General features: G+C 43.7%; 1 protein-coding gene across 1 annotated transcript; it reads left to right on the top strand.

Moving 5' to 3' along the window:
* The first annotated feature begins 690 nt into the window (after positions 1-690).
* Positions 691-13,337, top strand: CD40LG (CD40 ligand). The gene is made up of 5 exons (XM_040266251.1): positions 691-941; positions 3,162-3,293; positions 7,442-7,499; positions 9,398-9,460; positions 12,142-13,337. Exons 1-5 carry the CDS (start codon positions 786-788, stop codon positions 12,516-12,518), a joined length of 786 nt encoding a protein of 261 aa, XP_040122185.1. The 5' UTR covers positions 691-785; the 3' UTR covers positions 12,519-13,337.
* Positions 13,338-14,476: the final 1,139 nt, after the last annotated feature.

Below are 14,476 nucleotides of genomic sequence, written 5' to 3' on the forward strand. Positions count from 1 at the left end.
CACACACACACACACACTATATATATATATATATATATATATATATATATATATATGTACCATGTTTTGGGGGTTTTCTTCTCTTTAGGTCACCATGGAACACTGAATAGGATTCCCTGTGCTATACAGTAGGTTCTCATTAAGAAGTGTATTTTTCTCGAATTATCTTTCCGGTTAAATTTTCTTTACTAATTGTTAGCGCTCCTTTTTGCTTTATGCTGTGTAGACTTGACTTGAAATGCCACAGGGATTTTGTTGGGTTTGAAGATGAAAGAAATCTTAAGGAACCAGCAGCAAGCCAGTCATAAAATCAATCCAAACTTCCGTTGGTGTTTCTTTCTTTCTCCATCTACCAGGTTCCCGCTTTATATTAGTAAGATTGAAATTGAAATAAGCCTATTGCTGGTGGATTCATCTGTCACTTTCCTTGAAACTGGTGAACCCCATACGTTAGACAGTGATAGGAAAATACTGCCATTGTCTGTTAAGGAGTCTATGACATTTCAAGGCAAGAATGAATATATGGAAGAAGAAACTTATTTCTTCTTTACTAATGAAAGGGAAAGCCTGGAAGTGAATGATATGGGTAGGTTAAAAAAAAAAAAAACCTTTACGTAACTTTTTTGCTGGGAGAGAAGACTGCGAAGCACATTTTCCAGGAAGTGTGGGCTGCGACGATTGTGCGCTCTTAACTAATCCTGAGTAAGGTGGCCACTTTGACAGTCTTCTCATGCTGCCTGTGCCATCTTCTCACTCAGAAGACATCATTTCAACTCTAACGCAGCATGATCGAAACATACAGTCAACCTTCTCCCCGCTCTGTGGCCACTGGACCACCTGTCAGTATGAAAATTTTTATGTATTTACTTACAGTTTTTCTTATCACCCAGATGATTGGGTCAGCGCTTTTTGCTGTGTATCTTCACAGAAGATTGGACAAGGTAAGATGAACCATGGGTCTTCATTAACTAAATTTAGGGTTCTTATTGATGTGTGGGTTGGTTGGATTTCATGCTACCCAAATGATGGACAATGTTAAGAACTCAAATAGATAAATGATCTCGTGGCATAGTGGTTGTGGTCTAGCTAGTGAGATATTCTATTCTTTTCTCTGGTCAAGACCCTTGGCTGTGGAGTTAGACTGCTGGGTTCAAATCTTGACTCAATCCCCTACTCGTTTTCAGATCCCGGGCACGTTATTTTACACTTCTATGCCTCAGTTTCCACATCTGAGAAATGGGGATGATAATGGTATTCACCTCATAGATTAAATTCAAGCGAAGACCAGAACCAGGCACAAAATAAGCACTGTGGAGACATTAGCTATAATGATTTGCTAATGTTTTGCTTAAAAAGTAAACTAATTTTTTTTCTGATGGAGACAACTATTTTTCTTCTAAATTTTCAACTAGAGAAGGAAAGCATCAATTTGACCTGAAAATTCATAGTGCTTCAGGTTATCATGGACATAGAGAAGTCCCCAGTTTGCAACTTTTAGTGGAAGTGGTGGTCTCTGTATAATTCTCAAATGCTGATTGTAGTTGTAAGCTGCTCAGTTTCCCTTTGAGATGTTGTGCATTCTTAAATAGCCGGACTTGTAGAACAGAAGAGTGGAGTAAGTTAGTAGGTTGCTCTGCATTCTTAAGAAAAAGTTACCATTAGGATTTATTCTGTTTCCATGTGTATACCCCTCTCCACTGATAAGCATCATTGGCTGTGTTGACAAAATATCAATCATGGATGAAAAGGAGAAATTTTATCAATTATTTGTCTGGACTGGATGTGCAAATTGTGGATGCACAGCATCTGGAGACTGTTTTCTCAGGGATGTGCGAGGGGTCTTTATTGAGCTGCCAACCTTGAATTACAACCCTAAGATTTTCTATCAGGATAAGGTGGGGCAGGCAGAATTGAGGCAATTCACTGGGTTACTACAAATTTTAGTTTTCACTGCTTAGAAAAGAGTGGGATTCTGTGTCTGGTTGTTTGTTGTTGACTGGTGGGCTCTGCTAATCAAATGCCCTGCCAATCAAATATTTCCCCTAGCCTCAATAGGGGAAATATTGACCTGGGTGGAAGATCCCCTGGAGAAGGGAATGGCAACCCATTCTAGTATTCTTGCCTGGAGAATTCCATGGAGAGAGGAGCCTGGTGGGCTACAGTCCATGGCGTCACAAAGAGTTGGACACGACTGAGCAACTAACACATACACACAGAGAGACTCAAATTTACCCTGGCACTTGGGTGTTCTCTTAATGACAGTGAAAGCTGCTGGCTAACTGGACCTTGTTTTGAATCTAAAACTGTAATCTGAATACAAGAAAATGGCACAGAATTCGTTGATTAACCAAGTGACTTCCATACATTTAATTATTCTAGGACATCAGAAAATAAAATATCTCAACTTTGGGAATGAAAGATGATTTCTTTAAAAATGTAAATGCTTTTTGCAAATACTAAAGTTAAAAAGAGAGCGATGTAATTAGAGTTTGAGTAATTGACACGCATTGCAAATCCCCTTCTTTTTATAAAGCACTGGATCACAAATGTTAAAACTAAGTGGGCAAATTAGCTCACCAGAAAACTATTTTATAGATTGTGTTTATAATGACCTATCATTATTGAAGCAATGGGAAATATGACCATTAAAGAATGTTGCTGCTAATATACATGGAAAAATGTACAATTTGTGATGAAATTTCATTAAAATAGCTATGATTTCTATCTAGTGTTTCGGGCAACATCACATTTTCTTTGCTGGCTTTTGTAGATTTTTTAAACTGCTAATACTAAATATCTCTAATTCAATATCATTGCTTAGTCCCTAAGTAGTGTCTGACTCTTTGCAATCCATGGACTGTAACCTGCCAGGCTCCTCTGTCCATGGGATTTTTCCATTAAGAATACTGGAGTGGGTTGTCATTTCCTTTTCAATCCCACCCAGGGATTGAACCTGAGTCTCCTGCATTGGGAGGCGGATTCTTTATCATTGAGCCATGTGGGAAGCACCAGTCCAGTGTACTAATGTGTTATCATCCCCATTTATATTCGCAAAGCCCTCCTTGTGTTGCTGAGGCCATGGAAGTGATTGTAGAGGCAGACATCATTAGCTGCTTTCTTCAGAATTACAATTTCTCATGTCCCTGTCATTTCAAAAATAGATAGAAGACGAAAGGAATCTTCATGAAGATTTTGTGTTCATGAAAACGATACAGAGATGCAATAAAGGAGAGGGGTCCTTATCCTTACTCAACTGTGAGGAAATTAGAAGCCGGTTTGAAGACTTGGTCAAGGTAAGGACCTCAGTCATTGGGAAAAATATCATTGAAAAGTTTTGGAGGGGTGAACCTGCTAGGTTGGGAAACTAAAACCTAACCATGTGAAAGTTTAAACATGTGTCAGGTATATACTATAGATACAGGTAGACATACATATGTACACACGTGTATATGGGTGTGTGTATAAAAAAGCAAAAATGAAGCCAAAACCCTATGGTTAAAAGGGAAAGGAAAGTTTAAAGTGTGCTCGCTCATAGGAATGCCCTTAAGAACAAAAAAGGCTCTCTCTGGAGAAAATACACACTCTCCTGGGCACATTCACACATGCATGTGAGCTCAGACAGGCAGATGCCTCGGGGCGGGGGAGAGGATGAAGTCCACCATGCTTTTCTTATCTTTCCATCCAAATCTTGGTGCCTTCCCACTGAGGACCCAGAGTCTGGTCCCCATTTCCCAGGGAAGCGATAAACACTGGCCACTGCAGTGTTGGCAGGCCACCAGTTATGGGTTTGCCTTCACTAGGGGTGATGGGGACTTCTGAACACTGATAGACTCTTAACATGTGAAGGAACGCTTTGCTTCTCTCATGATGGAATTTCAGGTACCACGTAAGTAAGAGCTTTTCCTTTTACTGTGAGGAGAGGTATGGGCAATGGGTGATGGACTGTCTCAGTGCCACTCAAACCAGACTCCACAGAATACCTCCTGCTCATGGAGCCAGTCTGCTCTAGGGCCAGTCAAGACCCAAGGCAGAGAGAGTTGAAAGTTGTCTTGCCCAACAGACTGGTGCCCAGCATTAAGTCACTGTGGTAGTTCATGTTGTTGTTTAGTCGCTAAGTTGTGTCCGACTCTTTGTGACCCTATGGGCTGTAGCCCACCAGGCTCCTCTGTTCATGGGATTTCCCAGGTGGAATACTGGAGTGGGTTGCCACTTCCTTCTCCATCAGTGAGCTATGATGGGTACCTAAAGCAAGAGTTTTGGGACAGTTTACTGAGGATGTGCCTACAATATTAATCCCATCGTCGTAGACAAGGGGTCTAGGAGCTCTTTCTCCAGAACAGCATCTAGAAATCTTTGTGCCTGTTTGCCCCTCAGAACAAAGTTAAACACCTTGGGCCCTCAGGGAACTTGGGGGTTGTGAGTAGGAGGCCACATCCAGGCTGAGGACAGTGCTGTGCCAGGTGGGTGGGTAGCTAGAGAAACCAACAGGAGTTCTCACATACAGATAATGTGTCATTTAACCCAGGAGTGGAACGGCCTGAGATCTTATTTCTGAGCTTTTTCCTGTCCTCCTATACTGTCCCTGGTATATCACTTAATCCAGTAGTGGGGACTCTGGGAGATTATCCCTGAGTCACCTATGGGAATCAGAATGCAGCTCAAATCTGTGGCTGGCTTTTAGGTTCTCCACAGGAATACAGGTTTTAGAGGAAGACCCCTAACTCTTTACATGCAAGGGTTGGAAATGATTTGAGTTTCTCTGGTTCCTTGAGGCTTCTGGCCAGTATTACAGAATATTGGAAGGTGTTACAAATTTAAATGTGAATAAATCCACTTTGAGATCAATGCTTAGCATATTAAATGTGCTTGACTGTGTGATCTTGAGCAGATGACTTCACCTCTCTGGGCCTCATTTTTCTCAGTTATCCAATGAGAGGGCTGAGATGTTCCACAAGGCACTACCAGCTTCGACATTCTATAATTCTGGGATCAGCCGCCAGTTCCCCCAAAGGCATTGAGAATGGTTGTTGATTTCTTTCCTCCCTCTTACTGAGAGTTTTATAGTTGTATTACCAATATCTCATGGCTATATTTCCAGTCAGATATGCAAAGCTTCCCAAATCAGCTACCAGGAGAAAAGCAAGGAAAAAGTCAGTTTGGTCTCTCTGCTTATACTTGCATGAAAAAAGTGGCAGCTCCCAAGTTTCATATTCTGAAAAGGCAGACCTTCTCAGGCATGTCCACCAGAGTGCCTCCTGTGAAACAGAGGAAGCCTCTTGCCTCCACTGCTGCGGAGTAGAGTCCAAGTCAATGTCATCTGTACCTCCGATGCCCACGACAGTCAGACCTAAAATACTCCAGCTCCCCCTCCTCTTCCAATGACTGAGCCCACTCCATTATCCATGCCATGAAACTTCTCATTCTAAAACAAAATATTTTGGACTTTTTTTTTTTAACCCAATAGGCCAACAACAAAATAACCCCAAATTGGATCATTTATATTCTTAGCTAATGTTAACAGGCTTCCCTTCTGGGTCACAATCTGACTACTCCAGAGCAACCCAAAGTTTAAATCTCAGGAACGGATGTTCAAAATCATCAGATCCAATTATCAACCCAGAGCTGTTGCTTCTCCCCACAGTCTCTACCCAGCAGTCCCTCCATCTCTGTTGGAACACCTTTAGGGACAAGGAACTAATTACTTCCTGAGGCAGGTAGAACCGAGCTGTCACTCTGGGCAGAAGATGGGATTCATGGTTGACATTAGGTAAATGGAGGCAGCATTTTAACTAGTATAATTTCACATTAAATCTTCCTCCCCACCAACCGCCTGCTAGAATGATCAGTTCCATGATTGTCTGCTGGCCAATGCCCATGATGTCTTTGATAAGGTCAGAGCATCTCCTTTTCAAGTTAAAGATCAACCTATCCAGCCCTGCCAATCGATTTCCCACTAAGAGAGAAATAATTCCTTCCAGATTTTCTAAAATCAACTTTAAAAAGTCTGTCAGTTGAGGTGGGGAGTGAGGCAAGAGAAGGGGGAGGGCTCTGGGGCGTGTGGCTGGGGGAAAGTTCACAGAAAGGCAAGGCCGGACGCATAAAAGACAAACTTTGCTGACTTCACATTTTCATGTTGGCCAAGCCCTGACACCAGGGCAACCACCTAGTCTAAAAGTATCTCGACTTCGATCATCACACTCCATTTTTTGAAAAGACACGAAATACTCTTTTGTTGGCTTATTATCTTACAAACATTTTCCTGTCGCCGCACTTTCAAGCCACCACCCTTGAGCTCAAGTGGAAAGTTGAAGCTCTGAGCCCTGTGCAAGCATTTTGAGGCGCAGGTTGCCCATTAGGCTCCATGACTTACACTCTCACACCTGACACCTGAGTCCCTCAGTAGAAACAACATTAATTCCTTTTAAGGGAGGAAGAAAAAGGAAGGGTGCTGTGGAAAATTGACTCCAGTAACGGGAAGGACCACAAGCCTTTGATTATCCAAAGATGTGAAAATATTATTGCCTTCCTCCTTTGTGCTCAGAGCACAGGATGATGGTGTGGGTTAAGCCCTGCCTCAGGGTGTGATCTCATAGTTTCTACTCTCGGCTTCAGCCTCAGACTCCTTGGGTGACCTCATGTCTGCCAGTTAAGCCCACCAGACCTTTTATTCAGTATCTTTAAAATGGCAACAGCAGCCTTTACTACCTTCCAACCTGTGCAGATGACACTCTCTGCTAGCTTTCGTAAGGGCCTCTAACCATCCTGCAATTGCTAGTGAGAAGCAATCCCTTAAGAAGTACTGTGTTTGCCTTGGAATCTCAGCTGCACTGAGAGATTACTTAGGTTTCTTCTATGTAGATTATTCTAAATAAGAACAGGCCACATGAGGCAACCAACAACAAGAGAATCTCTTCAGCCCTTTGAAATGGACAACAAAATTAAAAAAATGTCTGAGGGTCTTTTCAGGGTCTGGGATTTCTTCCCAATGTCAAATTTACTATTTCCATTTCCTAAGAGGTTTCAGACTAATTTTATTCTAATAGATACACACCATGTTTTATGTTTAGTAATATTCTATCTACCAGTTCCCAAGGAAGAATCAGCTCCCCATTCAGCATTATTTGTCAATATCTCTCAAAGCTGGGGAGGTTGGGGTCATAAGAGGGGTAGGGATGGCAACCTCTGGCCTGGCACAATAACAGAGCCCAAATTCTGTTTCCAGGTCTACCCCTGGGCTTTCTGGGCTGTCAGCTCATCTGTCAAAGCCCTGGGCTCTGAATTACAGTAGGATGGAATTAATGACAAGATCAGAGTCTATACGATAATCCTCACCAGAAACAGACAACAGAGTAATGACAGATGTCAAATGCATGCAACCTCCCTCTAAAGGCCCTGCCAGAGTTCCTGTAAAAATGACCTTTTGCTATGATTCTTATTTTAGGATATAATGCAAAACAAAGAAGTAAAGAAGAAAGAAAAAAACTTTGAAATGCACAAAGGTAGGTTGCTCTTTACCATTTCTATGAATACTTAAAAGCAAAAAGGAAGTTTTAGGCTGACTGTATTGAACAATGCCAAACTGAATCAGGGAACCTTTAGCCCTGGAAATAAAGCAGGAACACGGCTGTGAAATCAACACCTTCCTTGGTGCCTGTTACTTGTAAAGGATTTGTGTGGACATATTTACAGGGAAGGCTGTGCTCTTTTAGTGCTGACAATACCAAGTATGAAGAAATTGTATTATTTTCAACACCTTACAGTAACCATACAGCCTAGTGCCACCTACGGAGGATAAGATGACCGGACAGTCAGCATTTGGTAGTGGTGTCATTCATCACTCAACAATAACAGTTTTTCATGGGGAACCACAGCCAGTAGAACCTCAGGGATCAAGAAGTGATTCAGTATGACAGCCTTGTCCTTTGCTCTGTTCTTGATGTCCGAGCATCTCAGACATCCCAGAGTTGAAGGGACCTATTGACCGTCTTCAAATCTCACACCATCCCCAGGTCATGAATCTCCTTCACACCAGCACTAACCATCTTCCTTCTGGACAAACATGTCTAGACACCTTCTAGCTCACAAAGCAGCCTGGGCCATCTTTGAATGACTCTAATAATTAAAAGAAGGTTACTATGTACTCAAGAGAAGTCTTTTCTTCTCTGGAGTTGAAATTTGTTCTTGTAATCTCCATTCACTGAATTGACTTGTGATCTTTGGGGCCATACTAAGCAAAGTATATAATTTCTCTTCTACACAGCAGCTGTCCAGATGTTGAAAATGGCAATCATGGCCCCTGAGACTTTTCCTCTCTAGGATAAACCTCCTCAGTGTCTTCCAGTGTTCCCCCTTTCCAGGATTTTTCTGTCCTTTTCTGGACACACTGCCTTCCCTTTTCCTATTAGAATGTACCACCCAAAACCAATATAATAATTCCTGGGGTGACCTGAGCAGCTGAGTACCGGAGAAATGGAGTGTTGGTAGATGGGTGTTGTTAGAGAGACTACTATATCACAAAGTCAGTGTAAAGATGGTATGGCTTATACAAATTTAATATACACAAAGAAATGCATTCATACATATAGAGATACAGATACTGTTCTCTGAGGCAAAGAGCTTGCTTTAACTGTTGGTCTGAATGCAAGGGGTTGCCTGATTTCCATGAAGGCTTTGCTTTCAGAATGACTGTAAAATATGTTGAGTGGTACCAAATTGTCTATTAATTGCCATGAAATTTGAGGAACCAGTTCATGTGGGTGCTGCCTAGCAGCCTTTGAGAAAATACATACTTAACAAAACCAGTCATTTAGGTCACACAACTTGACTCAGTATTTATAGGACACCTACAAGGTGTCCAGCTCCAAGCTCATTACTGGAAAAAAAAAAAAAGGAACTTCCACATCATGTCTGTACTTAGAAGATCAGCATAGCTAATTAAGGAGCAAGTCTTTTACACGAGCAATGGTTGGAAGTAGATATACTGTGGCCAGTGCTTGACCAAATCAGACACCGTAAGCATCTTACTAGCTAAGTGTGTAGGCGTGACCTTGGGGCTCACTAAGATGACCAATGGATGGGAGCTTTCTTCAAAGTAAGATTCAAAATGTGTTTAAAGAGGATCATTTATCTTTAGCCTGTGTCAATCTATGTAAAGCGAAGTCAAGTACTGAACTACTCTTGGAAGAATTGGGCTCAGTGGAAATGATCAGTTCGATTGTTTAGATTTTAGAAACAAACTTTGCCCTCTGTGGGAGGGATTTCAGGCCATCTTATGCTTCCTTTCATATAACCTGTTTAAGTACAGTCTCTATGACCCAGCTGCAGAACTAGACCAAATTGTTTGGTGGCCAGTTTCGTGTTTCTTTGGCCTGACAGTTGCCCTTTGGTTTCATTTCAGGTGATCAGGAGCCTCAAATAGCGGCACATGTCATCAGTGAGGCCAGTAGTAAAACAACCTCTGGTAAGTCCAAAGCATCTGCACATCAGTCACCTGAGTGAGGGGCAGGCCAAGAGGCTACAGTCAGGCAGCCTAACGATTAGGCTCCTCTCTTCCTTTGGGGCCCAATTTACAAAGCTCCCCAGACACATCTCAGACGCTAGCCTTTGTCTTCAAAGTGGGCTCAAATGCACAGATGGGACTTGGAGGGACAAAAGGCAGTGGAAAGCACTCCTGATGTTCTCATTAGGTTCTTGCTCTGTGGCTGATTCTGAATGATGAATTACTGGGTGGAGGGACCATTATGCTGATAACATAGAAGAGATGGCAGGTAGTGACCTCTTGACTGGGAGCATCCCTCATTCTAACCCCTCTTCACTGTGTGTAAATGGGCCTCAAGGGGTATTTCCTGCCATCTTCCAATCCCTGTATGATTAACCCCCACCTCTTTGGGGCCAACCTTAGGGAAATTAAAGGTAAAATCATTCTGCAAAGATCAATAGGTGCCGGGACGTTAGATTTTCCAATGAAGTAACAATAGATGACATACTGGAATCTTTTCAACTCTGAATGATTTTTCTTTCCATATATGTTCTACATGATTCTAGCCCTCAGATCTTTTTTCCCAAATCTGTACCTCATACTGGCTGGTGTTGGAGAATGTGGCCCATCTGATAAACGGATGGAAATATACACACTAGCATAAAATCTCCCATCTACATAAATGCAGGCCAAGAGCATTAGAGCAGTCTTTGAAAATTGCAGCACAGTGCTCTGGAATGGAGTTCTAAGCAGTGTGTACACGTGTGTGTGTGTGTGTGTGTGCGCGCGCGTGCGTGTGTATATGCATGTGTGTGAGACACAGAGAAACAGATAGAAACCGAGAGAGAGGAGATACAGCCTCATCTCTGAGGTGGCTTGGGCTTCTCAGTGGGTGTAACACATAGGTGGTTATCCCAGATCATGGTACAGGGGTAGGAGCGCTGGATAGAAAGGTTTTGAACACTGAAGTTTAAGAACCATGACTGCCACTTGCTAGGTGACTTTGGGCAAGTCCCTTTACTTATGCAGCAGTTTCCTGTCTCACTTACTTCACGAGGTGACTCTGAGCATCAAATCAGCTAATATGGAAGAAAGTTATTCTGTCAAGCACTGTACAAATCTAAAGTGTCATTCCTTAACTGACTTCCCTGTAGCTGTCAGAAGAGTAACACTTACTGAATAACACTTACTCCCACAATGTTTTGTAATTCTGCCAGTACCCCTTTCTCAGAAAATACACTTAGGGGAGAATATCACAACCATATCGACATGTCCAGGGTGGTCATTCACATGATACCCTCTCATCCGGATTGGATGGATGCCAGCTACAGAGACACCTCTTAGAAGAATAGCTTGCCTTGGATAGATGTCATGGTGCTCCCACGTTCTGTCAAAAGGTCCATGATGGCTCTTGATCCTAGTGTAGTTGACAGTCTGCAACCCGGTAGGTTTGCAGAGGATCAGATGAGAAGAGAGTCACATTTCTTACCCCACCCCAGCCACAAATCTCTCAGACCTACTTGGTCATGCTGCTTTAATCCTGACCTACCTCTTACAGCAAGGACAAAAATTAGGTAAGGACTTGATAACAATAAACCCTGTGGACGGAAAGATAGGGAAATTGCCCATGTTTTCTCAATCTGATAGTCTAAAAGTGAACAGATCATAATGAAGCCTTTCTAGAATGGTCTGGAGGCCCAAGCAATGTCAGGTATTTCAGGATGCCTTTCCTGATTACGGAAGGGTGAGTCTGAACAGGTTGTGTCTTGTACCCTGATAGGCCTAAGACCACCAAGCAGGAGTAAAAAAGAAACAGCTCAAGGAAGCAAATGCCTCAGTACTTTCAGTTCTCCCCACCCCACCCCACCCCAGCCTCGCTCTCTGTGGGAGCTGAGATTTGAAATCAGCTGCACACACTACTTTGAACCCACTCAACATCTCAGCCGAGAAAATGGCACATTGTTGGTGGGTACTCTGGCTTAGCCACAAGAATACAGGCACTTTCAAGTTGGTGGCGCCCACCACAATGGGAAATCAAAACACATAGTGAAATGACAGGTTTATTTTCATACTTCCTTGCCTAATTTTAGTCGTTGCTGTGGGAGGCAGATTGGGTTTGCAAGAGCTCGATCAGGTAGGAAGAAATGGGGGTCTTGTCTTTGCTCTATGCTGCGGCTGAGTGAGAGAGATCAGCAAGTCTTTGACTTTAGAAAATTCAAGGAAAGCAAGATATGAAAGTTGATATTAGCAAGGCTTTGAGCATTTTGGCATGCATGATTTATGACATGGGATTTTTAAAGTCATTTGCACCGTCTGAAGTTCAAGGGTCAATTGGCTTTAAGAGCTTTTAAGGGGAGAAGGAAACTCCCTGTGCTCTGTTACTTGAGTTAGTCTGCACAGCGAGTCTCAGGGAGATTGACTTGCCCAAGCTTGAATAAGATCTGGATTGGAACCCAGCTCTGTCCAACAGTGCAGCCCAGGCTGATTGGTCAGCTGTGGCTCCTCCATAGTCTTTGAGGGCTGGAGGGATCCTTTAGACTCCCTGACACCGAAAACTTGCCTTCTTGTATGAAGCCAATATCCAGTATGGAACTCTATTGTCTGTGAGAATCTGAATCATGTATGCACAACCTCACCATGGCTTTCCCCCTTCTCCATTACAGTTCTCCAGTGGGCCCCCAAAGGATACTACACCCTAAGCACCAACCTGGTAACCCTCGAAAACGGGAAACAGCTGGCTGTGAAAAGACAAGGACTCTATTACATCTACACCCAAGTCACCTTCTGTTCCAATCGGGAAACTTTGAATCAAGCTCCATTTATAGCCAGCCTCTGCCTGAAGTCCCCAAGTGGATCGGAGAGAATCTTACTGAGAGCTGCAAACACCCACAGTTCTTCCAAACCATGCGGGCAGCAATCCATTCACTTGGGAGGAGTCTTTGAATTGCAACCGGGTGCTTCGGTGTTTGTCAATGTGACTGATCCAAGTCAAGTGAGCCACGGGACCGGCTTCACATCATTTGGCTTACTCAAACTCTGAACGGTGTAAGCCGGGAGGCTGCGGCTGGGCTGATGCTGGTGGTCTTCACAATCCAGGAAAGCAGTTAAGATAACTCCCCCGTTGAACTGCCTATTTATAACCCTAGTATCCTCCTGACGGAGAACTATTTATTATACATCCTAAGGCATGTAGGGCTGCAATGAGTAAATTACCGGGCAGGGGAAACCCCAAAACGCCCTGATCCATAAGAGCTTATATTCTGAAGCAGCAACTCCACTGACACAGACATTCAGAGTCCTGTGAAAAGACACCATTATGCACAGCTCGAATTTGAGTAAACAGCAGAAAATTAGCCAAGTTTAGTTTTGTTTCTTTGCATGCAGTGTCTTTCAGTGGAGGATGTATTTGATTTCTCAGTGAAGATGCTGAAGGGAAACGGGGAGCTTCAGCTCACATTCAATCATGGTGGATTCTGGGTCCCCGGGGCCCTGGTGGAGGTGGGGCAGACTTTAGGAAGTATAAGCCAGTAGAGAACCAAAACCCTGCCCCCACCAGCCACCCTGACACTCATTCTCATCCTCTCTTTCTCTCCTACATACACAGACACACACACACACACACTGAGTCAGGCTGTTGCTCATCAAGTATCTTATTTCCCCCCTCTCCCCCCCCCCCCCCCCCCCCCCCGCGCGGGCCCCGCGGGGGAAGAGAAGTCAGCTCTGAGGCTGCACACTCCTCCCTGAGAAATGACTGTATTTAAAGGAAACCTATTGTATCTACCTGTAGTCCTCATTGTTTCCAGAATGAACTTGTGATTATCTTATTTATTTTTTGAATAATAAAGATCTCTTAACATGATTGTTGTTACTTAGCATCTGAAGCCCCAGGCCAGGTTGTGGGGGTGTGAGTTTGTGGGAGAGGAAGAGTGTGGTGTTTTCAGAAACTTGGTTCTGAAGCTTGTGGCACCACAAAATATCTTGGTGACAGTACACTCCCTGGAGGGTTGTGATAGCTCTGATGGATGACAGGGGCGCTTAGCCAGTGAGAAGCTTGCTCTGGAAATGTTGCAGGGGATTGCAAAGAGGCTGGGTTTTCCTCTCGATTAGTCACAGCTAAGTGAAGCTTAAATGAGAAGCAGTTGCTTATCTTTTTAATAGCTGTCAAAGTGGTTCCACCTTAGGTAAGAGGACATGGAGCGGGGAAGCATTCATCCCTTGGTCTTGTCACCTCCAATTGAGGGGGTTTTCACACAAGAAGCCCAGAGTGGCTTCATCTTCCTTACCAGTAGAGGGCCCTTCCTCTGGCAAATACAAGCAGAAAAATATTACTGTAGCAATAAGAATGAGGCTGAGGAGAGGTCGGTACAGTTCTTGGCTGCTGGTCCTGCTCTTTGGTCCTCTGGACAGCACAATCCCTTCTTGGCTGAGTGACTCAGAAGGCCTTAGAGCATGAATTTCTAACATGAGGCTGAAGAGTTGCTGGACAAACTTGCTGGCTTGTGTACTTTCTCCAAGAGAAGTTTGGTCTGAGCCTGGGTGACATTGTAGGTTCAGAGATATGTCCACAGTGCTATCTTGTCCTCTGGAGTGAAGATCCTTCTACAGTGTCACTCTCACATGGGAGACTCGAAGGAAGAGGGGCAGCGGCTGTGGCAGCAAGAAGACCCTGGTCATGATCTTCTCACACGGAGGCCAGGCCCCCATCTTGCTGACGGGAAGGCTTGGCCCAGTCCCAAGAGAAGACAATACACCGGCCACAACTGTCCCCGCCTCACGGTTGCTGAGAACCCACTGTGGAGCACAGCCTTGGGTGGGCAAGAGGGTCATTAGAAGGGAATTCATGTCCAGGCCTTTCTACCCTCACATCCTCTGATTGAAACCTTGTCCCTGAACTTCACCCTGCCTTCTTCTTCTTTGGAAACCATGATGTTCCAGGCTATCTCTACCTCTAGGAACTGAGTGGCTAATAAAATCTGTTATCAGAAGGAATGCTGTAGA

The sequence above is a fragment of the Oryx dammah genome, unplaced genomic scaffold, assembly GCF_014754425.2.
Source record: "Oryx dammah isolate SB20612 unplaced genomic scaffold, SCBI_Odam_1.1 HiC_scaffold_23, whole genome shotgun sequence".
In the NCBI taxonomy this organism is placed as follows: Eukaryota; Metazoa; Chordata; class Mammalia; order Artiodactyla; family Bovidae; genus Oryx; species Oryx dammah.

Bases quoted from the DNA above. Each gene is read 5' to 3' on its own strand.
- CD40LG (XM_040266251.1), top strand. From the start codon at position 786: ATGATCGAAACATACAGTCAACCTTCTCCCCGCTCTGTGGCCACTGGA. The intron at 3,294-7,441 runs GTAAGGACCTCA...TTCTTATTTTAG, and splicing joins GGTTTGAAGACTTGGTCAAG to GATATAATGCAAAACAAAGA. The intron at 7,500-9,397 runs GTAGGTTGCTCT...GTTTCATTTCAG, and splicing joins AAACTTTGAAATGCACAAAG to GTGATCAGGAGCCTCAAATA.